This window comes from Phasianus colchicus, chromosome 2 (genome assembly GCF_987193195.1).
Source record: "Phasianus colchicus chromosome 2, bPhaCol1.hap1.1, whole genome shotgun sequence".
NCBI classification, from domain to species: Eukaryota; Metazoa; Chordata; class Aves; order Galliformes; family Phasianidae; genus Phasianus; species Phasianus colchicus.
This window is the reverse complement of record NC_143437.1, coordinates 52,259,377-52,284,811: the sequence shown is the minus strand read 5'-3', so window position 1 is coordinate 52,284,811 and position 25,435 is coordinate 52,259,377. Positions and strand designations below refer to the sequence as shown.

Sequence of the window (25,435 nt, the reverse complement as noted above, 5' to 3'; positions counted from 1 at the left end):
TCCGTTAGCAGTAAGGTCAATCTTATTGCCCTTCAGATGAAAAACATTGCTACTGCGAAGCTAGCGTGCTCTTAATCAAATGTGTTTTCCCTTTCCCATCAGATGCTATTCCTCATTGCAAGGCCTTTGTGTAACTAGCAGTTTGCCGTGTCAGGTTTGTTGGTCTGTCTCTTCAACAAACATCTGTAGCAGTCATTTGTGTTTGTGAGGCTTTACTCTGAAGTTCTTCCTCTGTATTTTATCTGCAACAAAACAAAGCTGGAGATAACATGACACACATCTTGTGACTGGCCAGTCTGTTCCTACCTGAAAGGCATCTCCCATCTCAAACATACAATCACATGCAATGTGATCATTATGAGGAAACTGCAAGCAGAGCTGATGCCTTCCTATCATCTCTCTGGTCCTGAGCTACAAAGTGGTAACAATTACAGGTCTGTTATGCTTAGAAAATACCTTGGGTCTGAACAAAAGGAATTTCTGAAGTGCACAGTGTTCAGAACTTCCTGGAGGTCAAGGCAGTTCAGTTCTCCTTTTCTGCTTACATCCCAGAGAGCCAAAACTTTGCAGCTACCTCATTTTACATTTGTATGAGCAGGTGCTGCAAAGGAAGTTCTATCTTGAATCCCTGTAGCAGTAGGGAAATATGGGTAAGATTTCTGATACCGGAAAAGTGCATCACAGTACTGCAGTTGTCACCAAACTGAAAAACTTCTCAGGCCACGTTCAACAGGACCACTCATCTACATGCAGCCTCTTCCCCTTGTCTACCACTGGCCTTTACACATGTGCCAGTTCTGTTTCTCTTCTTGCTAGGAAGAATGCTATAAACTGGTAGAACTGCATCTTGTCTCTAGCTCCTCCCTTTCCACATCTGAAATAGAAAAGGCATGCAGAATCACTTAGTGAGAGCAGCCTGTCTGGAGGCAGTGAGGGAGGGAAGCAGAACCACACGCATCACGGTTAAAGTGAACCGAAAAAGTCAGGTCAGATTTTGCAAGACAACACAGAGAAACTAATAGCTTCAATATTGTGAGTGCCACAGGTCCACTGCAACCTCATTGTCTTAAAGCCCTTAGATATCACATACGTTCAATATAACAGTCCTCTTGTGCTTCTGATCATTGTGATCCTCAGATCAGTATTTGACAGCAGGAAATAGCAGTCTGTTTCCCATTAGAAGAGATTATCGAGCTCTGCATTATCTGCATTAAAGTGAGATTGCTTGATTTTGAAGAGTTCAAAATCTGAAAAAGAAAGGAAAAGATAAACTGTACAGCGGTGTTAACATTGGTTTTATTTACGTCCTCTATCTTACAGTATTCAGTATGTACAAACATACTTTTGCAGATGAGGATATTCACGATAAATATTCCACATTTGCTAAGAAAAATGGGTGAATAAAAATATGTTTTGTGTAAAAAATGTAGTTGAATTTTGCTGTAAGAGAAAATATTTCTTATTTGCTGACATTTTACACAATGACTGTATAATCTTAAGATACTCTTAATCTTGAGATTGATGTATGGTTGTCTTCAGCTCTCATCATATAGCAGGGGTGGATCACAGAAGACTTGAGTGCCTTAGTTCAAGCATAAACAAAAGGCAAAACACCTGTCAGTCTCCACTTATATTTATCTTCTCCTATGAATGTGTACATTTGCATGCTTGTCCAAACCATGCTTCAGCCATGCAGCATATTTGGAGTTCTGAAAGATGGGACATTATCAGGATTCATACATATTTTACAACAGGGACAAACACTTTCTTGCATGCTGTGCTGGTTAACACTGCAATCTTTCTCATTCTAAGCACGTGTACGTGTGATTTAATGTGATACCATTTGTACAAAGTGTGCCACCCTCTCGAGACCCTTGTATTTATCTGCTTTCAATTACATTTGAAGTATTCAGAAAGTCTCCTCTACTAATCCCGTCAAACTTGGAAGCCACATAGCTCAAACATGAGACTGTCAAACATGAGTAGTTGCAGATGTCAGTGCACTGGTGGCAGGAGTCCAGGAAGATAGATCAAGCCTTAGTCACTGAAAAATACATGCCAGCACATCTCAGATACATAGCATTGTAGCACCTCATAAGGAAAACGTGTTGTGACAGGAAATCAATAACCTCTTGGAGGTGATCTGGTTTTGAAATATTCTTGATTAATTATGCCAGGGTGTGTTTGGCAACATTGCCTGATCCAGCGTTAACCTAATGCTTTTTGGATGAAGCACTATTGTAACTAGTCTCAAAAGTCAAGTCTGATGGTTCAAGGCAGGTTTTAAAGGGTCAGCTTGTAGATTTTGTACTGCCTTTGTGTCTGACATTGCTGCTTTTACTATGGTGTGTAGGTTTTTACTATCAATCAAATAACAATTGTTCTAACATGAACAATAGCATTTAGGACTAATTGCATTTGAAGTGCAGTGGTTCTCCTAAATAATGTCATATAGAGTAAAATAAGAGGGGAACATGAGTGTGTTTTTGTGACAGAAAACCTTAGTTCAGGATGTTCCCTGATCTTGTTGCTCAACTGCCTCCTTTGCAGAGGAGAGGCAGCTCCAGAAGACGCTCAGGCAGGGATGTACCTCTGTCTATCTTTTCCCACTTTCTGCACAGACTCACTTCCCTCTTAATAAGGTTTCCAACCATACTTGCTGTCCCCCAATAAATGCAGGGCCCCAGTCCACGCCTTCCCTGCAAACCTACCTTACTTCCCGGTGCTCCAGCACATGCCAGTGCCTCCCTCACCATCTGAATCAAGTTGCAGATAAGTTGCAGTTACCATGGGATAGACCAAAATCTGACCTTTGGCTACCTCACCTGCACAACACCCAATAAATCCAGCTCCTTCAGTAACCACTTCCAAGATCTTAAATTTCTGAATAGCATCAAAGAAGGACCATTTGAAAAAGAAATTGCAAAAAAATGGATTCTTGATTTTCCCAAATGTGAAATTTCTTTCCCACTGGCCTGAAGCCCAGGACAAGCAATAGTCAGTCCTGGACCAGAGACAGACTCAAAGTCCAATGTCTTCAGGTTAGAAAGAGGATCCTTTTACTATCACGATGCCAAAAATATCCTTCTGTGAAAGCCTTAGTGCTTGCTGTGGGAGAAGGCCGAACACTGAAATATGACACGGCACATTTAATTTATAGATAAACTTTTCAAGTCAGTTAAAGAGATTTAGAGAGCATCTTGATACAAATTATTTTTTCCTTTTGAGGCCTGTGTAACTGAACTCATGATATGGAAGGAGCTGGCTTTTTAACAAGAGGAATACTATTTTCCATATGAATAAAATTGTTTTAAACCATTGCTAAAGTACATCTGCATGTGACATTTGTGCTAGGAATACATGAAGCTTAATGAATTTACTAGCTCTTCTTCAGCACGACCTGCATAAACACCCAGCAATCATTAATGCAAATTAAATCTTTGTGATACATGTAAGTCTGTATATATAACTATAAACATTGATTTTAAGGATAATTGTAAGAGACAAGGAAATACATCTTTGCCTGGATAAACCTTTTTGCAAATGATAGATTAAGAAGTTCTAGGGCAAATGCTTTAACCGGGAAGAGGCAAATAAGCTGAACAAGATATGTAGAAAAATAATTTGCCTAATACTGCGAGCCTTAATGGCACATTTTTTCTAGTGATCTGTGGCAAAAATAAGGACTTGAGGTTGAAAGTAAACTGGGGCTCACTGAGTTTGCTCAGCTACAGCTGAACCCACAGAAGCTGCACTGGTTGCCTTCGTATTATAAAAGTCTGCAGAGGGTAACACGGGGCATGCTGCTGGGGGCTGAGTAGGGAGCTTGGGCATATCACTGAAGGAACAGAAAGCCTAAGGGATCCCAGTAAAGGGGTGACTTACATGACATTGTACTTTACATGTGTTTTAATGATGTCTGGGCATGTGACATGCATTGAAAGCAGTCATGGACTGGACCTGAGCAATAAGATGGGGTCCTCCATTCTTCCATAGTTACCCCATGTGACCTTGAGCAGTGCTTTCCATCTGTCTTCCCCTTCTGCAAAGCGGATATCCTGACCTAAAGTGCAGGATGAATCTGTAACACTTTTGAGGTGCTGAAGTGCCTCATTGATTGGCACTGGGAAATTCTATAGATAAACACCTAAATATAGCCTCGTTGGCATAATACAGTCAAAGGAGTGAGATCAGACTGACAGTGCTGTTTCATTATATAGTATGTACTGCATATGTCAGAAACAAGGAGAACAAACCTGTGAACATTAGGTACATGTGGATAAAATTATACAAGTCAGGTTAAGTAAGATATACCATGCCCACTGTATTTATCTACAGAAAAGAGAAAGAGGGGGTAGCACTGAAAAGGAAGTGTTAATATTCTTTTCAAAGATCTCAACACTCTTATGTTGATTGATTACAAATGCTTATCTCTGACTCTTGTGTGTTTTGTGGCATTATATGATATTAGTCTTTGTTTAGATCATTGAATACTTTTTCCCCTCTCCAAACTACAATAATAATAAATGAGTTGTCTGTGGCTGCCTTGGAGTGCATCCTGTGCATCAGTATGTCTCAGTTAATAGTCATAATTTCTCATTTGTAAAAGGATAAGTGCTACCAGTGCTTTCATTCTAAGAAGGATTCAGACTCGCTCAAGGATTCCAATTTATTATGCACCCAGTTCTGATATCCTGCTGCTCTCTTTATGGATTACGGTGCCTTGGTGGAAGGTATCATCCTTCAGCTGACACATAAATACTCACTTGCCAGCTGTTCCTTTCACAGAAGTTTCTCAACAACTAAATCATGATCATGCCCCTTGTTTTACCAGTTTCTGATCTGGTTCTCCATTTCACTCCTACAGGAGCATGCAGAAAAAGCAGCTTTATTACTGCTATTAAACTACAAATGGTGCTGATTACAACAGTGGATATTTTTAGGTCTACTGGTAACGATTTCTAGGATTAATACATCGGCTGTGATTTTAAATTAAAAGGAATGGGTTATTTTGTTGATTATTTCCATAAAGCCTCTAATCTCAAGGTGTTGCACAAACTCACTGAATCACAGACTGGCCAGGGTTGGAAGGGACCTCGAGGATCATGAATCTCCAACCCCCCTGCCACATGCAGGGCCACCAGCCTTCTCATTTAATGCTAGACCAGGCTGCCCAGGGCCCCATCCAATCTGGCCTTGAACACCTCCAGGGACGGGGCATCCACAACCTCTCTGGGCAGCCTGTTCCAGCACCTCACCACTCTCTCTAAAGAATTTCCCTCTGATGTCCAACCTAAATCTCCCCTCCCTCAACTTAAAACCATTTCCCCTCGTCCTGCAGTTATCTAGCCTTTCAAAGAGTTGATTCCCCTCCTGTTTGTAGTCTCCCTTTAGGTACTGAAAGGCTGCAATGAGGTCACCCAAAAGCCTTCTTTTCTCCAGGCTGAACAAGCCCAGCTCCCTCAGCCTGTCCTCAAAGGGGAGGTGCTCCAGTCCCCTGATCATCTTTGTGGCTCTCCTCTGGACCCTCTCCAACAGCTCCCTGTCTTTTTTGTACTGGGGGCTCCAGACTTGGACACAGTACTCCAGGTGGGACCTCACAAGAGCAGAGTAGAGAGGAACAATCACCTCCCTGTCCCTGCTGGCCACCCCTCTTCTGATGGAGCCCAGGATACCATTTGTCTTTTGAGCCGCAAGAGCACACTGCTGGCTCATATTAAGTTTTTCATCCATCAAGACCCCCAGGTCCTCCACAGGGCTGCTCTCAAGGTCCGATCTTTCCAGTCTGTATGGATGCCTGGGATTCCTCCGGCCCAAGTGCAAAACTCTGCACTTTGCTGTGTTGAACCTCATCAGGGGCCCACCTTTCCAGCCTCTCGAGGTCCCTCTGAATGGCATCCCTTCCTTCAACCATGTCGACCGCACCACTCAGCTTGGTGTCGTCAACAAACTTGCTGAGGGTGCACTCGATTCCATCATTGATGTCATTGATAAAGATGTTAAAGAGCACCGGTCCCAAAACAAACCCCTGGGGGACGCCACTCGTTGCCGGCCTCCACCTGGACATAGAGCCATTGATGACCACCCTCTGTCTGCGGCCTTTCAACCAGTTTCTTATCCATCGAGTGGTCCATCCATCAAATCCACATCCCTCCAGTTTGGAGAGAAGGATGTGGTGGGGGACCATGTCAAAGGCCTTGCTCAAGTCCAGGTAAATGACATTAGTCGCCTTTCCCTTGTCCACCAATGCCGTCACTCCATCATAAAAGGCCACCAGATTGGTCAAGCATGACCTTCCTCTGGTGAAGGAGGCAATAAGGAGATGTGGATGGGTTGCTTCACTCTGACATGCAGCAGATATTTAACAACACGATCTGGTTGGGAGCTCAGAAAAAGAGGGAACGATAGCACCCTACTGATGCTGGTCTTAAGGGTTATTCTTACAGTCTTCGAAGTTCAGGACTGGGTAGATTAGTGGGAAGATCACACTGCCATGGGTTCTGCCAAGGACAGATACTAATACACAAAGCAATCAATTTAGCACCTTTTAAAAAGCTTCAAAGTTCTCCTCAAAACACAGCTAGGGGAGGAGAAAAGGCTAGGCAGAGTACTGATGAAAACTGTTAAAAAAAGCACCACTTGCTAGTTGGAAGATAAAGCATATAATTAGGCTTTCAAGAGCAAGCATTTAGTTTGTCTAAAGATTATTACAGAACTCATTCTTAATGCACTTCGTTTGCATAAAATCTCTTCTTTCAGCTACCTGTTGCATTTGCAACTCCTAGAATGGAGAAGTGCAGTCCTCAATCAAATCTCAGTTTGTCAAGCCAATATTTCAGCTGCGCTGCCTATTTGTAATGTGACTCTTAGTCTAATATGTTATTAGGCACATGTATACATGTGAAGGATGGGGCATATTTTAAAAGTACTTTTTGAAGACTCATGAGTGAACGTTCCTTTCAAGCAGTTTCCTTCAGAAAGCAGTTGCAATGATTGTTGGGGGATTGACCCATGTGCAGCCCATCGGCTGGGGTTTGCAGTGTTTGCTATTTCAGCTTTACTCACAGGCTGCTCCTTTGCAGTCAATCTCCATAGTGTTTCCTGGATCAGATTTCCCATGTGATATCCTTCCTGCAAATTTCACCTGGGCTCCATGAACCAAGCTGGCTCCTCTCTATCTTCATGCATTGTTACCAGCAGTTGGAGGTTCAGCAACTCAAATTTCTTCCTCCCTTCTAGGTGACCAAACCTCAGGAAGCAGCACTGAGGAATAAGCACAAAATGGGGAAGAAATTGCAGTTTTCTGCTCTGCAGAGATGAACATTTGCTTGAAAACCTAGCAGTCATATTGAGCTGCGAAAGCTCCTTTCTCTCTTTCTCCCTCTCTTTTATTTTTTTTTCTTTTTGTGTGTGTGTGTGTGTGGTAAATAAAAATGTCTTACGCTTGTAGTATTACTTGCTTGTACTAGCAGTTTACTACCATTATTGCACTATACTAGCCATTATACTCTAATTATAAAGTTACCCTTTACTTTAAGATTTTAAATGGTGCAAAATCTCAGCTTCTGCTACGGTGGCTGATCATCCTCACTATTTAAGCCTCGCTGTTATTTCAACTTCCTAATACGTGAATCTTCCCTCAAGTAAGCCCCTAGAGATGCTTTGACAAGCAAGGTGAGAAATGTTCTGCTGTCCTTCTCAGGACTGTACCAAGCATGATGATAGTTGAATGGGATCAGTCGAGATACAAGTTGGGCATCTTTGGTCAACATTTCATGATCTTTAACAAACAGAACAAGGAAGCATCAATGTTATTTTCTCTGTAATTGTCAACTTCCTGCTGTCCATGTTTGTTTAGAAGTCAAGTGGCAAAAAAAAGATAGAGGGTGTGGCATTTCTGGCCTTCTGCAGCTTTCCTGTTCCTGGTGTGCTTCACTCCATTCATTCAGTGCATTTGAGCCCTACTCACCTTTCCTAGGCCTTTGTCCAGGATCAATCTAATTCATGTTTGATGTTTACAGCTCCAGTCTCTGTTTGGAGATGGTTCTGTTTGACTGTAGGTATCTCTGCTTGCAAAAGATTGCATTTTTTAAATTAAGGTTTGGAGGAGATGAAATGTAAGAAAAGGAATTTTAATCTTTCTTGAATTTGAGGTAAAGAATCTGCAATAGCTTTTTTAAGTGGCTCTAGTTTTACTAGAACTGCTTAAAACTAAAGTGTGCATTTTTAAAACTGCAGTGTTTGCAGGTAGCATCTACATTTGCTGTAACTCATTAACATTAAAGATACATGCCTGTTTTTAATCCTCACACTTATAATTGCACTGTGCTTTTTTGACAGCATTTTGTACATGAACTCTTCTGTGCTATAGCTCATTATCCTTTTTTTTTCCTTACCTTTAGAAAAGGGCAGAATTTAGGAAAATAATGACCTATTTTATTATATAACCACAAAAGAAGGGAAAGGAGAAAAGAATTCTGTTTTAGACAGCTGTTATTGAAATTATTTTAACTACTTTTTAATTGGCAAGCTACTGAGTTGTTATCATCAGTGAAGAGCACATGGACAAGAAGTACCTAAAGTGACAAACATTTCAGTTATGAAATGCAGTTCAGAAGCTCTGCAATCATCATGCATGTTAAAAGCAGTTAAGACTAAGTGACTAGATCACAAGAATACACAATACAAGAGTTATCAAGGGTGATTTTTGGATTTGAAAGTCTCTGTTGTCTTCTGTTTGCACCTCTGAAGAGGATGTGGAGCCAGGGCAGGAGACATTTGAGCAGCCTAGTGCTGTGTGGCTTTGGGAGCTATGCCTGACATATTGTTCTCAGTCTAGAGACCTTTATCATCCAGATGCACAAGCTTAGAAGTGAATCTTCAGGTGTTGCATTGCTGTCAGTCCCTTTTAATGGACTCTGAAGGTACTGCACCATCAATAGACCTCTCCTCTAATAGTGGCACCACTGACCTCTTGTAAAATATCCATGCATTCTGTTGATGCTGTTCTATGCTGTTTAAAGGGATGGGGGCGGAAGAAGTTGTTAAAAGATGATGGTATTGAAAGCTCCCCTAACTGCTGTATTATCCACCTGACATTCTCCAAATGCCAGTCATTAATTACAAATGTATTGAAAATCAGAGCAGATACCCAATTCAAATTATGTTACATCTGTAAGCCAGAGCACTTCCATCATCTTATCATTTCCCATACAAACAATTCTTCCTTCCCTACGCTTGTTAAAGGCTCAGTACCCCACTCTGTTTCCTCTCATTTGAATCTATTATCCATTCAGGGATATTTCTATTCCATGTCCATCCTGTCTTCTTTTTCTTGTAACTACTACAAACTCACCAGTCCAGTCCTCCATCACTCCTCAGAATTACATGTGCCCATCTAATATTTAATGGCAGATCACAGCCAACACAAGCCAAAACCTTTTCCACCCACAATGTGGGTCCAAGGTGGCACAGCAGGATATGTTTCTGGACTCTCCAATAATGCCAGTTATAGGTGAGCTTTATATTCAGAAATTATGGGTTTTTTTTCATTACATGCTTGTGCTGATGTATATTTTCATGCTTGCCAGCACTCTGAGATCTAGATGTCAAGTGTTGGGGCAGGCTAGATGCAATTTTTCATTCTGCTGACATTAATTGGATGAACAGACCTTCTCAAAAGGGGCAGTATAGGGAATGTGTGTATGGAAAAATGACAAAATAAGGACTTTCACAGCTGAATAAAGACAAGTGGCTGAAAGTGGTTTTTATAACTTTGGCTTTGTTGTGGTTTAACCCTGCAGGCGGCTGAATGCCACACAGTTGTTTGTTCGCTCTCCCTCTTCCCAGAGGGATGGGGGAGAGAATTAAGAAAAACAACATCATAGAATTTGTGGGTTGACATAAAAATATTTACAAGAACAGAGAAAATAATAATAATTACAACAAATAGGTATGTATGTATCGATGTATATAACAAGTGATGTACAAGCAATTGCTCACCACCCCCAACCAAAGTCCAGCTAGCTCGCCAAGAAGCAGAAGAGAGATGAACTCCCACCCCCTTCAAAACTCCTTCCGCTTGATGTCATATGGTATAGAGTATCCCTCTGGCCCGTTTAAGTCAGCTGTCCTAATTCTGTTCCCTCCCAGCTACTTGGGCTCTTTGCTGTGATTGGCCTTGTCTCTGCAGTAACTACAGCTGTCAGTGTGTTATCAACATTGTTTTTCTCGTAGAAGCAAAACATAGCATCATTCATACCAGGCACACTGAAGAAGATAATTCCATCCCAGCTGCAACTAAGACAGGCTTTCATATTTTCATTTGGGAATCTAAAACCATTTTGCACAACTAACAAACTAAGGTTCACCACAGTTTTCCGAAAAAAAGATAACTGTTCCCTCCTTACAAATGGAAGAACAAAGGTATTGAGGCTATCATTTGAAAATATGTCCTGCTTTCAACACCTCAGATTGAGATACATTAAAGCCTAATTTTCAGAAGCATTAAACACCAACGTTTGTATTCATTCATTTGGCATCGTTCATGCCTGGAGCCTCTTGTATTGAATGGTCAAAATAACTAAAGTGATGTGGCAAAGATCACAGGGCTATTGCAGGACTGAGCTGGGACAGGGACCCAGTTCCTTCAGGACACATCCCTTCATGCCACATCCTGTTTCCACATAGTGAACATTCCCCTTGTATTCTTGGCCACTATGAAAAGCATGCTCTGTTCACTGAGTTTTCCTCTGCCATCTCAAATAACTGGATGTTACAGAAGCAATATTAAGCACTTGGGTTATTGACCTGCTTTATAGAGTCATTTTACCTTTTCTTGCTAACCATCAAGAAGTTGTCTTTACGTTTTTTATTAATAAGTTTCTTATTGCAAAACTAGCATGGAAAAGCAATGAGAATCATTTGTATCACCTGTTTTTCCCCTGTTGTTTTGTTTTTTAGCATACAACAGTTTTGCCCTTTATATTAATCGAGATGAGAACAACACATCATCAGTATCCCAGCAGGAGCTGCGGACTGGCTGCAGTGTGCACCTTCGCTGTTGGCTATATTTTATGGTAAGGGCTGTACATGCTGTGTTTTCAAATCGTATTGGGGGTTTTGTACTGCTAAATTTGGGCACATATTTCATTATGGATATAATCACTAACAGATTCACGCTGCATGCCTCGTTTGGTCCAAGACCTGGGCTTTGTCTGGTTTCCCCAGATGCTTATATTTTTAGAAAGTATATGCCAAACCTCACACAACAGGAATTTGTTGAACAATCCCATGTAAGCAGTGGTCTTTCCAAGAGTACATTTTTTGACCTTTTTTTTCAAGCTAAATGTTTTTCTTGGACCTTAGTTTTATTGCTTAGGGGTTTGTTCTATCAAATAAAATTGGGAATAGGCAAATGATTTCCTGCATTAGTATTTACACGGCAACAAAAAAGATAGAATGCTGCCTTTTTTTCTTTTACTAGTTCATAAATTCTTTCTGTAAAACTGATTGCAGAATAAGTTAATAATCTAAACGTTGCAGTTTATTTAAAAAAATGCAAATGCTTGTGAAAAAACTAAACAGCAATAACCTTTCTCATGCAACATTAAATTCTGACCTACCTGACAAAGTTAATCTACTTTGGTCATTCTGACATTGCATTTTTCACTAAACCTTTGTTTTGCTAACAGTGCTCTTTTGATACCATATATTGTCTATCCTTTCCACATACATTTCATGACCTCCTGTTTACTTCTTCTCAGATCACAACAACCTTCCCTCAGCTCAGGGGATGTTTTCCAAAACCATGGATAACATTGGTTTTTTGACCAGTCAAGTGAGATCTGACTAGTGAGAGAGGAACACAGATTTTGCAACATTTCTTGCAAACAAACTACACAACATTTCCCCTTGGTCCAATGAAAGAGAAGCTGTTATTCATACACATCAACACACATCAAGTGATCATAAAACGATGGTAATCCAGCTGAAGTGGGATGCTGTGTCCCAGGTTGCTAGTCATTCTGCCATTTACATTTACAAACACATATCCTTCTTAAATAAGAATAATATTTGCAATTTTAAGATAAGGACAGTCTCGTGCATAAAAGGATGTAATGATTTATTCTGGAGAAAGGGTGTTCTTTTAACTCATATATGGTAATACATAACAGCTGTTTATTTACCACCTTCTCTGAAGATGCCTAGAGATAGGATGGCCGAGTTGTACGTGTGATCTGACCTGATGATAGTGCCTCTTTTCTCATAATTACCTGAGTAGACACATGGGATAGCAGCATTCAATAAAACAGAAAATTGAAGCAGGCTAGTCTGTAAGTGAAATAAAACCAGAGGTGTCTTAAGAAACTGTTACATTATCGGTGTGATACTCATACGCCTTGATCCTGCCTAATACAGTGTATCTACATCCTACAGTTATAAGTATAATGTAAAAGGAAATTTTAGGACAAATAAAGCACAGGAAAAAGATTCAGCATTAAGATACTTAACTACTAAGCAGATATGCAGTTACAGGCTACTGTCGTCTCCCTTTGCTTTTGCTTAATGTTAGGCCTGCTCTCAAGTGATTTGCCTTGATATTCCAAGTTGTAATTCCTCAGAAAATGGTGTGAGACAATGGTTTATTCTACTTAAAGGTCATCCTGCTAAAATTTGCAGTTACAGTCCTTACCTCCTTCCATGTTTATGAAAGAGATTTTGGTTTTCTTATGGGGAAGACCGGAGGGAGACACAGGCTGCACACTACCATCTGCAAGTACTGCGTCTTCAGCCTGCAAAGTAATTGAAGGCCCTGTCTAAGATTTGCCTGAAGCTGCAAGCTAAGTCTTGGTTCATTGATATCAATACAGTGTATCTGATGTTCACAGGTTGGGGAAACCAAGAGAAAGAATGAAAAGTGTATTTTTTTTAATCCACTTCAGAGTGTGCCTACATTTCACAGCTAGTTTTAACCATCTTCCTACTGCTAGGTAATCACAGAATTAATTACCATAATCATTTAGAGAATTTGTAATTATATAATTAGGATTTGCTGCCCTTGTATGCTTTAGACCCCTCAAGGTTAGCATGGTGTATTAGAAAGAGATGACACCTGCAAATGACCTAGTTCCATGCAGCCTTTTGGAACTTCCTTCCTTTGTGTCTTTCTTTGTCCATGGATCCCCTGCTGATGCATAGTTTTTGGTTTATATTTTTTGACCTTGAAGTCAGAAGTCTGCTGTGTCATCTTTCCCTCAGCAGTACTATTTTCTCTGAAGCTTTCTCAATATAAAATTGAGAAAGTTGCTAATCGTATGTTTACAATGTTTTACCACTGAATTTTGAACTCTCCCCACCACGGATGAAACCTTCTTACTGTCCTGCACAGTTTATGTATCAAGTCTCATTTTCTACTATAAAGGCACATACATTTTGTTAATACATTTTTTCAGGTCGAGCTAGGGAAGAGCTTCTGGTTTGTTTCATGTGCGGCTGAATCTTTCTTGTATGGAAGGGACAGTGAAATAGGGAGTTTTTATTATGTATGTCTGATAAATGAGAAAACAGGCAAACAATTCTGAATAGAATCACAAAAGTTAGAAGAATATAGGTAAATAACTTGATATCACCTAAACAGTATTCAGAGATGTATTATTTGTATTATTTGATCTTGAAGAGTAGAAGAGTAAAAACTTTTTCTATTTTTTCTACTTTTTTTTTTTTTTTTTTAATTCTATCCCTTCAGTCAGGAGAGCATTTGGGTAGGCACACTTAGTTCATGCACTGCCTGTGAAGAACTCTGCGTTGCTTTCAAGGAACTGTGCCCAGGCACAACATTCACAGACCTGTGTTGCCTGTTGCACTCCATACATGGACTTTAAGGATCTAGGCCATGGGATAAGATGGGAAAAACCAATTGGCTTTATTTACTATGGCTTGAAAAAGTCATAATTTGTACTGAATTGTTAAATCTAGACTGCGCTAAGAAATCCTAGGAGTTTGCCAGTACTACCAGAAAATACTGCCAATGAGTGTATGGATTTGGTTGTCAAGGAACAGAAAAGAGCCAGAAATGTGTTGCTCCTTGTAATGTGAATGACCTCATGGCAACTAATATCAGAGCCTAATATGTCCTTAGAATAAACTGAGATTAACACATTTATTTAAAATTTCTTTCTTGTTCCATCTGCTTTTGAGTGCTTGAGGATGCCGAATAAACAGACCCTAAGAATCTGACTCCACTGCTCACATAATTGCTAGCCTACATGTTTGGGAACAAAAGATTTGGCCTGCTCTCTTGTTGCTATCTCAAATCCACTAGGACTTGCCTCCACATCTGCCAAGCTTGGACTTGATTCATTCTTTGTTAGATCTATTTAAATATCTTAGGTATCTTTAAACTTTTCTTTGAAAATACAGTTTAAGTGACTTTGTGAGAGCTCAATAGATTTGCTGAGGGAAAGCATTTAGATGGGATTATTTGCTGAATTCTTCTTGAATGAATAAAAGAAATGAATTTACATTCTGAGAATTTGTAATGAATTTGAGATAGCTGCAGTTAGTTTTGCTGTAGGATTTCCACTAGTGGTTCTCCATAGAAGGAGAGAAAGATCAGAAATAGAATATGTTGGCAAAAGGGTAGGAATGCTAGGACAAACACTGTAATTCAGAAGAGAAGGGTAAAGAGTATGGAAGTGATTGATACAGATGGAGTAGGAAACCCAGTATGTGTCTCCTACACAGGGTGCATTGTTTGTGTGTCAAAAAGAGGCCATACATGCTTTTGCAAGCAAGCACTGGAGACAGAAGTTCAGCATGGATCAGATGAATAAATGATTGGCAAAGACCAAATAAAAAATCCTTGAGACAAGCAAAAGAGGGTTAACAGAAAGCATGGGCAAGGAAATGTGCAGCTAATAGGTCATCAAGCTGAAATCATGCAAGTGAGTGGAAAAAGCTTGGAGGGGAAGAGGAAGATGGGCTTTCAAATCAGAGTGGAAGGCTGATGGTGGGTGATGGATCACAGAAACACAGAATGGCCCAGGTTGGAAGGGACCTCAAGGATCTTGAATCCCCCCCCCCCGCTATATACAGGGCCACCAAACTCCACATTTAATACTAGACCAGGCTGCCCAGAGCCCCATCCAATCTGGCCTTGAACACCTCCAGGGATGGGGCATCCACAACCTCTCTGGGCAGCCTGTTCCAGCACCTCACCACTCTCACAGTAAAGAACTTCCCCCTGACATCCAGCCTAAATCTTTCCTCCCTCAATTTAAAACCATTTCCCCTTTTTCTTCTGTTATCTACTACCCTTTCAAAGAGTTGATTCCCCTCGCCTCTGTAGGCTCCCTTTAGGTATTGAAAGGCTGCAATGAGGTCACCCCACAGCCTTCTTTTCTCCAGGCTGAACAAGCCCAGCTCCCTCAGCCTGTGAATGGATGAGACAATGCAAAAGAGAAGAGAGTTGAAGCCAGGACTACTTAGAACAGGAAAGATTCAGAAGAAGTAGAAGCAGCAGAAATAGGCCAGGGCATTAGCATTCCCTGTACTTTACCCACAAGAAGAATGGGAGAAAAACAGTGCTTTCAGGAGGAGAACTCTTCATGAATCCTCAGTGTGATAGGTCTGACATAGCCATTATGGACTGTTGTATTCTGTCTCCCCTCCACCTCCATATCAAGTGTTTCAGTCAAAGCAACAGTACAGTCAGTACAGATGACATGCATAGATAATACATTCTCACTTGCTTGTGCATCTCCTTAAAATACAGCTCAAGAAAGCATAGCAACCACTGCTATATTTAAAATTAAATATTATTTATCAAAACAGACAACCTCCAAATCTGCAGAGTTTCTGTCATTCTAGCTAACACGAATTTCTCCTAATCTTTGTTCATCCCAGAGAATGCCAGCACTATGTCATGCTGCGTATGTTTTGCATGACATTATTTGCTGGAGCAGTTTTTTGGGATTTGACATCTTCTGACTGCACAAGCCATTCCATATCAGTAGCGCAGTCCTACTGACCCTTGTATTCTTCAGCAACACTCAAACTGGTGAAGAATCCAACATAAAAAATTGGAAAAGGGGGAGAGTATCGCTTTCATTTCCTGATGATTGTCTATTGAGTTTATATTTTAGTATTTAAAATTTCTAAACAATATAAATTCCTCCTGTAGATGGCTTACACCTGTTTGGCTGGGAATATAAGGAGCCCAACATCTTAAGATGGCCGAGAATGTAACAATTCTGATTAGATGTAGAATAAGCCATCCAATGTCTTTGGAGAAAAAAATAAAAAATGTAAAAAGAATTGATGGAAATTTCCTTAAACATCTTAACACTTAAACACTTTTTCAGTATTAGAAATCAAAAGTAGAACAGTTTTATTCTGGGTCATTGTGCTCCTGCCTCTGAAAACACAGGGTTGATCCCTAGCCTGTACCCACAAATGATTTGTTCATTTGAGTTGTGAATGACTCAGCTGCTGTAAGCCTATCACCTCCTTCGGGAGATATTCTACAGTTTAATAGTTCTGAGTAAAGCTCCCCATTTCGGCAGAAAAGAAGTGCGATACTAGGAAAGATCAGGAAATAAAAGCATAGAAAATATACGTGCTCTGTCATTTGTTAAATTGTAGCCACAACAAGAATCAGCTTTGGATGTATTTCAGTCTAAAGAATTGGCCTTCTGTTACCTCTGTCACCAAAAACCTGAATAGCACAGATGTGGGAAAGGATCTGTGAGAGCTGCTGCAAGAAATACCCAGAAAGGCATTACCACAGTAGATCAGTGTAGTTATGTATCAAGGCTGTGACTGTTGCTAATGTCACATGCTCCAGGAGAGGATTCAGAAGGCCTTTTTGGAAAAACCAGTTTATAAGGGAAGCTTTCATCTAAAACCCATGTAAAAAAATGGATGTTTGGACCCTTCAGTCTTGATGTATTCTATACTTTGTACTGAAGCATAATTGTATGCATTTTTATTATTTGTATAGTCTCCTGACTTCAGAAGCTCGCTGGAGTTATATTATACTGCCTACAACAAAGGAGTGAATCCTATCAAAATTTTATTCTAGGAGGTTTTTTTAATCTTGATTTCAGTGACATATCACTGCAAGGTAGGGTAGATCATTAATTAGACATCACACAGAAAGATATCTCCTTTGTCAGATATGAATGTCTTGCTTCTGAGTTCTGCTATATTGCTCCCTCTGCTAGAAGGAAGAGCATTTGGAGCTCCTCAGTGATTCTGTGGCATGCATTGTTATTCTGTGTCATCTCATTCACTGCTCTGAAGAAAGGTTCTACAGCCCTCTGTCAGATCACATAGTACTGATTGTTGTCTAGCTGCAGATTTGGCTGAAGGACTCAACTTGGGCAGGAAACAGATGGAGACTGAGAATTCAGACCACAAGGAGCCAGCAAGTTGTGATGCCTATGCAAGTGTATTTAGAGTTGTGTAGCTGGCAGCCATGTAGCCATCATGAGGGAGCAACCCCTTTCTGGCTCCCACTGCAAAACCTTTCAGTTGTCGCAGTCATCTTCTGGTACCTACCTACTGAGCTTGCCTTTACCAGAACTGGGATTTGCACATGCCATGTAACAGTTGCATCACTCAAAGCAAGGCATAAACCACAAGGCTCCCACAGTTTTTTGAATTTGTTGCTTTTCTTCATTAATGAAAGATCAGTAGCCAAAGAGTAAACGTACACCTATCTTCTCTGCATAGTTTTCATTTTCTCAGGCAGGCTAATTGAAAAATGGCAGACAGGAAGACTCATTCCTTTGATATATGAGATACACAACATCTCCTGTATACTAGAAGTGAAAAACAGCTACAAAGTCAAGGTTTTGACAGGTGTTTTGAAAACGAAGCAATAGTGTATGTCTTCCCATTTCTGGTTTTTTTTTTTTTTCTGTTTCCTACACCAGCTGGTTGAAAAATTCCAAAAATCACCACTTTTTTAACAAACATTTTAATTTGAATAGAAGTGGGAATATCTCCACTCCTTTTTCCTTACCAGTTCTAACCAATAGCAAAGTGAACTGTGTGACCTGTAACCCACTCCTCTTTGCAAAAACACTGCTACATCCAGAAGGGCTGCCACAGAACCAAAACATGGGGACCTTCAAAGTTAATGTTATCTTCTCAAAAGTAGTCAGGCCAGTGTTACCTTAAACTTTTTCTCCTCAATATATTTTTGCCTTAACAACCCATTTTTCATACCTGTTCATTGACAGGGTCTTAAATTGGATCTAGATTTGCACTCCTAAGTAAATCTTAATGCATGCTTCCCTGTGCTTATCTAATAATGAGGTTGGACGGGAATAATAACTACTAAAATTGCAACATTGAAGGCATTCATTAGCGTTAGTAATCAGCAGCAATCTTGTATGGAGACTTTATGCCCATGGTTTATCAACTCCTTGTGTGGGGCTGTGCTAGTGTGCGTTCAGTGGGAGCGAGCTGCTCAGAAAGGCCATCAGGTGAGGTTTCCATGGTAGCAGTTGTCCTCTGGCAGCTCCCCTCCGAGGTGCAGGCCGCGCAGGAGCAGTCAGTGTGCCACTGCTTAGCAGAGACAAGGCCAACATTGCTCAGCCCATATGCAGTGCTCTCTGGAAGGAAGGTCGGAGTTGCTGAGGGTGTGAGGTTGTGACAGTCATCTCAGCAGTACTCTGTACCCCCTATTCTCAGAGCATGAGTTCCTGCGTTGTGGCTGCACTGGTGACAGGCGTACAGCAGCTGTGTGGAACGCACCAGCAGCCTTGCCAAACAAGGCGACCTTTCTGGGCAGCAAAGAACAGAGTTCATACAATGTACTAGAAATTCTGAACTAACCAGACACAGCTGACATGCAGGAGCTCAGCAGTGACTCATTGGTCAGATTTAGAAAATGTTTCTTCTTTCCAACATAAGCGCATTCTAGTAAATGTCACTTCTACTTGGTTCATGAATTTGAGTACATAGGTGCCATTCAGAAGGTCCCTTGAAAAGTCCCTCCATAAAGATGCTTCATGGTACTGGACAGTTTCATCATGCAGGGAAGCTAAGTACATGTACAGGGTAACAGAGAATCATTAAGCAGGGATTCTATGCTCTCCCTGTGACAGGCGTTCATTATGGTAGTTTTGAGGAAACTTCTGCATTCCTGCTCTTCAGGAGCCTGTGGCCATTAACGTAGTGATCAAAAGTCTTCTTTAAACAAAAAGTATCAGCAAGTGAAGCAAATCATATGGACATGGAAATCCCCATCAATAATTTTCTCTGCAGCTGCTGAGTCTTCTCTTTGGCTGTGCTTCACTGCACGCATCTCTCTCAAACTGATCGGAGAGGATCAGATTTACAGTCTTACAGAGAGATCAGCAGCTCAGAATTGTGAGCCTCAGCCTTGTCTCCAATGAGCATTTTTCCCAGTTAGCCACCATGATGTGTGCTCAGTTTTTTGGCAGCATTTACCTTTCTTAGTTTCCAACTGCTGGAATGTATGAGCTCTCTCTGCCCCCCCTTCTGATTTCACCACTCACCGTGTCAGATCTCTGTGCAGCACCTGTCCTTCCAGAGGGTACAGACGTCAACGCAGTCACACACACACAAACCACATACCTAGAGTGCTTCTCCAGACTGCGTTGAGGTAGAGCTTACACACTGTTTCTTAGGTTAATGTTCCAATGTTCTCCGTTGTAGATGAACACTAACAATGACTGTGAGAAGAGCAAGTCATCATCATTCCTTCTCCTTTATTGAGTGTGGAGCTGGGTGGAATTTCACTGATGAGATGGTTTAAAAAAAAAAGGAGTTTGCAAGCAAAAAATCATTCGATCACAAATCATACCAGGTAGCTGGAAGAAAAATTTGGGCATCCTATAAAACACAGGTGCTAAAGAAATGATTGTTTTAAAGAGAAGCTGAACCATATGTCTCTGACAAATGAAGAAACTGAAGCACTTGCCAAATGTGGAGAGGAAAGCAATGAATACACAAATGTGTACAAAATGAAAACAAAATGCACCAGAAAGCAGAAAGCTAAGCTTTGTAGGAGAATTGCAGGAGCACTGAACACTTTTTGGAAGAAGAACTTGCTTGGAATTGTGGGAGTGTTGCATTCCCATGCTGACATACGAAACAGGAGTTTATATTCTTTGTAAATATAAATGTAGCATCAGAACCTGAAAATTGGATGATTGTTCATACTGAATTTAAAACAAAGCTGTAACAGTACAGGAAATCAGTCTTTGTTTCATCACTTTTAATGTCTCTTCTGCAAAGCTCCAAGAAGCTGCAGTTAATAGCAACTCGCTGTCCTTTCAAGTGATTGCTTTGTAGGTTACAGCTACTTTCAAAAAACAAGGCTGTAAGAGTCATCACTTGATGGTTTTGTTCTGTTTCAGGGTGTGCTGGATTCACCATGTTACAGGAGTGTGGGTGTACCCACTTCTTGAACACCTCAGCCCAGGTGTCAAAATAATCTTTTTTGCAGCTGTTACTGTTATAATTAACATTTTCTACGTGATGGGAGAGGTCCTGAACAACTACATTTGGGATACTCAAAAATGTGAGTATTGTTTTATAAATACTAATTTGTGAAATACTCTGTGAGGGCTTGAATGTGCTGCCCTGAAAGTCAAAAAGATTTTTAGCAGACTAAAGTGGAGGAGAATGACAGAAGTTCCATTGAAACTTCTTGCTTGCTCGCTCTTAAGAGCAGTCGAATGAATGGAATGGCTGCTGGAGAGCATCATGTGCTATGAATATGTATTCTTTTTTATTACTTCTAATACTAATTTAAGAGCTGCTAGCAATTACCTGAAAGGTTTACAACCCACTTGGTTTACAACCCACTTATTAGCTGATGAATCCATTAAATGCCTCTAGAATAAAATATCATTTTGTAGGAGTGTTGTTAGTGTTAAGCTTTGACTAAGAAATAACAATTTTAAAAAGCAGATATAAGGTGTCTTCTGCTTATAAGTTTATTCAAAGAAAATTAATATGTTCACATCAGTTAAATATTAGAAATGAAAGACCTTAGTGCAGGGTGAACATAGCTCTATAGGCTGTACGTTCATCTACCAAGCCTAGGCCAGACATTGCCGAGTAAAGGAAAAGGGGAAATAAGACAAACACAAGCTTTAATCTATGAAAGATGTTTTCATTTGTCAAAATGACTGAAGTGAGCAAACAACATTCATAATCTCTGCAGGAGCAAATCACAAATGGAGTGAAATCCTTGCTCACTGGGAATTCTGTCACTGTATTCATTGGGCCTATAACAAATTGTGACCATAAGAACAGTCTGTGTCCCATTTTGGGAAATGTAGTTTGCACCTGTTCATACACCATAAATTCACACTGTGGATTTCTGCTCACACAGATCTGTTTTAACAAGTCCTGTGGTACTCGGGAGAGTCTGATTCTGGAAGCTCAAGCACTTTTACCTGCCGTTTGCTCATGTTATCACCTAGATGCAAAGTATCTTGTTGGTTTTATGCTAGGATGAGTCACAGTGGTTTTGAGTCCTGAGTTTGATGTCACATTCAATTTTTTTTACTTATTTAAATTAATACTGGAAACAAGCTCCTAAAAAATGCAGCTACAAGGAACACTTAATCTACATCATGCATGTAGCATAGAAATGTGGTGAAGAACCACATGTTCTTACCAAGTCCATGAATAAGTAAACGGTGGAAAATCTCCCTAATTTGGCACAGTATGGATCTCTGCTTCTTGTGGCCTCTGATCCCAGAGAAGCTGATCGGGTCATTCTCCCAGTAGGTTCTCCATGACCCTATTATCCTCTCTGTCATGTCCGTGATTTGGTAAAAGAATACAAATCCAAACTACTTTGTGGTTCAAGCACTTGCAGTTCAGAAAATGTCATGAGTCACCTGCTGTTGTGCTATGCTAGAAACACTTTGCATAAACCAAACCTGAAGTGTGTAACATGCATACCACAAACAGCAGAAATTTAAAATAATGCCAATCTGTCACCTGGCAATATTTAGGAAAATGTTATTTGAAAACTGTACATTTAAAAGGAGTATTTGAATCATAAGTTTTCAAATTAAGGCAGTCTGCAATGAGATTTCTAGCGTGGAAGGGGGCTGTTTTGAGCTTTGGAGGTTTGTTGTTTGGTTTTTTTTTCCCACTTTCCTATGGAGATGCATAAAATAAAGCCTTGCTACTGACAAAATGATTTGCAGTTAGATATTTCCAAGTGAAACTACAATATGGTAGGCAAGGAAAAATTTGCCCTTTCTACAAGCCAGTGTCTATCCACAGTTTTGAGGGTATCTGTGTTCCTGCCAAACTATTTGATGCATCTGCAGCAGTGCAATTGAGAAGAAAGGAAAGCGCCTCTTTTTAAAAGGCAAATAAAACAGCTCATTTAAAACTGTTGGAGGAGTTTTTACAGCAGAAGGTTCAAGGCTGGCTCTGGAGCAGCCTTGTAAACCCACTGTAATCTTTTGGACCCAGCCTCTTGTTTTGGTTGTTAAACCTGTGACTGTGGCTCAGCACAGGTCTGCCAGTGACACCCAGGGCTGTTGTCCTCAGGCTGCTGGCAGCAGCAGCCCCGTTTGTTTCCTCATTGCTTCTTTCTACAAAGGCAGCTCTGCAGTTGTGGATTCTAACTGCACGTGGCTCTCACTCCTTCCCATCCTGGAATTAACTAGCTACGTTTTCACTGTGACTTTTAGTGTAACTGCCATCTATGCAAAGATTGCATTAGCAGGTGATCTTACTTGTGACTAGATTTTCCTCTCAACGTTCTCAAAAATTACTCCTTTTTTGCCTCCAGTCCTCAGAGGGCCTTCTTTTCCAACGTGCAGAAGGCCTGAAAACCTCCAAAAGAAATATTTTTATTTGAGATGTTTGGCAGAGAGGGCCTAGTCAGAAGAACAATACTTTTGTCAGATACCAATAGTAATTCATTGTCCAGAAACAGGCATATGAAATAGCTGAACGTTTTCATTGCCAGAAAAAACACAATCTGCTGCCCAACCCAGACGCTGCTCAGCTTAGAGAAGAGAAAAGTCCTGCAGCAAAGATCAGTTCTTTAAGGAGCCCTGCGCTCAGCACAGTCCTCCTGATAGCACCGAGGGACATGATCCTTATCAGAAGAGAGAGGTGCCCTATCAACACTACTCGATCCTTTGTTTCTGTGCTCTCAAAAAAGGGAGATGTACTTGCAAATATTTAAAAATCTGATGCTGAAATAGGAGGGGAGGCTAAAGTTATTGAATTCTAAGCAGAAATTTTAAAACTTGCATTCAAATAGAACCAGCTGCTTCTCTTCAGCTATAATAACATCCACCTTAATTTGCTCGTAGGTAAGCAGAGGAATTGAGGGAACTAAGTGTTCCCAGTCCCCTGCAGCAGTCAAAGGCTGAGCATACGGCAGGGGGTGAGGCTGATTTGAAAGTGGTCGGGAGGGAGGGAGGACTATGAGGTTCATTACTGGACAACCACTGCCATCAGGTGTGCAGATGCTCTTTTCATGCACAGCAGGTGAGGCAACACATGCAAGAGCATGTGAGCAAGTAGGGGAGAAACAACAGCAATATAGGAAAAAGAAAGATTATTGCTTTAGAAGAAACCTCTCTAAATAAACTTTGGTTTTATTCATTCAGAGATTTTTAAAAGCTGTTCTCCATATGCTTTCAGGTATTGAAGAAGAAAAAGAAAAGCCAAAATTGGACTGAACAATAGATGCAACATGGAGGCTTGTTCATGGCTCCATGGAAGATTTCTCATCCCCAACAGAGGTTGGCACAGAGAGGAATCTTTTGGAAATAAGGCAGATAATGGGCCCTCTGCTCAGAGCAAGGATATTTTGGGGGTTTATGTGGAGGGAAAATTATTTTAGCTAAGAATAATAATTATGTTTAAACCTCCATTCCTATTTCTCCATGCTTGCATGTGATATACACATTTAAGATGTATACTTATCTCCATGGCATTCTCAACATGCTTTTCTTGAATCAAGTAAGCCATTAAATCATTAAGTCATTACAGCTTTCCGTTTCCACCAAGAAGAACACGTCCATTCTTTGTATTGTTTGAGAAAAGCTTAACCAGATATGTCTAATATGGGGAACAAAACAATCCAATGTATTTCCAAGTATAGTGTAAAAATGTATTTAAAGTTAATTGCATGAATGTATCTGAAGAAGAATTCAATATGACTGAAATACAAATATAACATGATGTAACAGTTGCCTTAAATTAGTGATGCTAATAATTTTATCAATCCAGTAAGATTTTATTTGCCATGTTAGACTATCTGAAAATGATGCAACTTTTCTTAATTATGTCTTAATAAAGATCAAGTTATCCCCAAGTTTCTGTTTCTTCATGCTGATTCTTGAAATTCTAGATGGATTGATGACATTTGAATTGTATGTTTTCAGGTTTTCCAGTGTCAGCTGTAGATGATATTATTTCTGCAGGAGGACTTTTCTTATTTTCCTACTACAAGACCCAGTCCTGCATTTCCAGATTGTAAGTTCTCAATACATGGACTGAGCCATTAGCGTTGTATCGGAAGGTACCTTTAAGCCTTCCTTTGGGAAGGTAATGATAGCAAATGTTCAAAATTAGAGGTATGCCTGTTTGCGTAAGGAATTCAGTTTCAAAATACTAGAGACAGTCTAAGCTTGACAGAATTCTGTTTAATGTTCAGACAATCAAAGATGAACTGTAGTGGCCATGAAAATTGTGTAGAATTAAAATAAGGTGAACAGAATTATTTTCAAAAAATTACTTTATGAAAAAGTAACCTAAAGATCCAAACATTCTCATGTTCACATCTCACGTATATTCACTGGTGTGTTTAGGTGTGTTTATTTTAACACACAGAGCACTAAGGTCTATAATGTTAATGTGTGATTTTTATTACAGAGATTCCTGCAGAGTTTTAATATAACTTGACCATGTTTCTGCTTTGGAACAGTTTGGGGGGAAACAGATCTCATGAAAATCATGATGTTCTTCCCATTGTTTTCTTTAAATACACTGCTGTTTCTGTATATATGATTGTAGAAATGGTGCAGTAGCACAGTGCAGTGACTTGTAGTTGGTTTCCTTCAAATATAAGGCATCTGCAATTACGTTGACTTGTGACTATCCTATCCGTGATTTACCTCATTTATCAGAGTTGCAAAGATTTCAAAGCTTGGCAAGTTACTAGAAAGTTCTTGGAAATGTGTGGCCAGGTTGAAGGAGGAGGTCACATGGAATTGGTTTGGGTCTGCCTAGTTTGTTCACTCTGGCTTCACGCCGAATAAAACCAAGTACACTGCTTGTGCATTCAGATTGGCTTTGGAAGCAAATTAGCTGTAGCCACGTGGCCTTTAGGGTTATTATGCTCTGCTGGACCTGAGCTGAGTTGGCACATATGCACAGTGATTCTGCAATGGTTACTCTACCA

General features: G+C 40.3%; 1 protein-coding gene across 1 annotated transcript in view; it reads left to right on the top strand.

The window, feature by feature from the left end:
* Nucleotides 1-24,368, top strand: part of AIG1 (androgen induced 1) — a 118,881-nt gene extending 94,513 nt beyond the window's left edge. Inside the window, exons 4-6 of the mRNA XM_031611297.2 lie at nt 10,963-11,078; nt 20,397-20,560; nt 23,671-24,368. Coding sequence (XP_031467157.1) covers nt 10,963-11,078; nt 20,397-20,560; nt 23,671-23,708 — 318 coding nt within the window. The 3' untranslated portion in view covers nt 23,709-24,368. The remainder of the gene's footprint in view (nt 1-10,962; nt 11,079-20,396; nt 20,561-23,670) is intronic.
* Nucleotides 24,369-25,435: the final 1,067 nt, after the last annotated feature.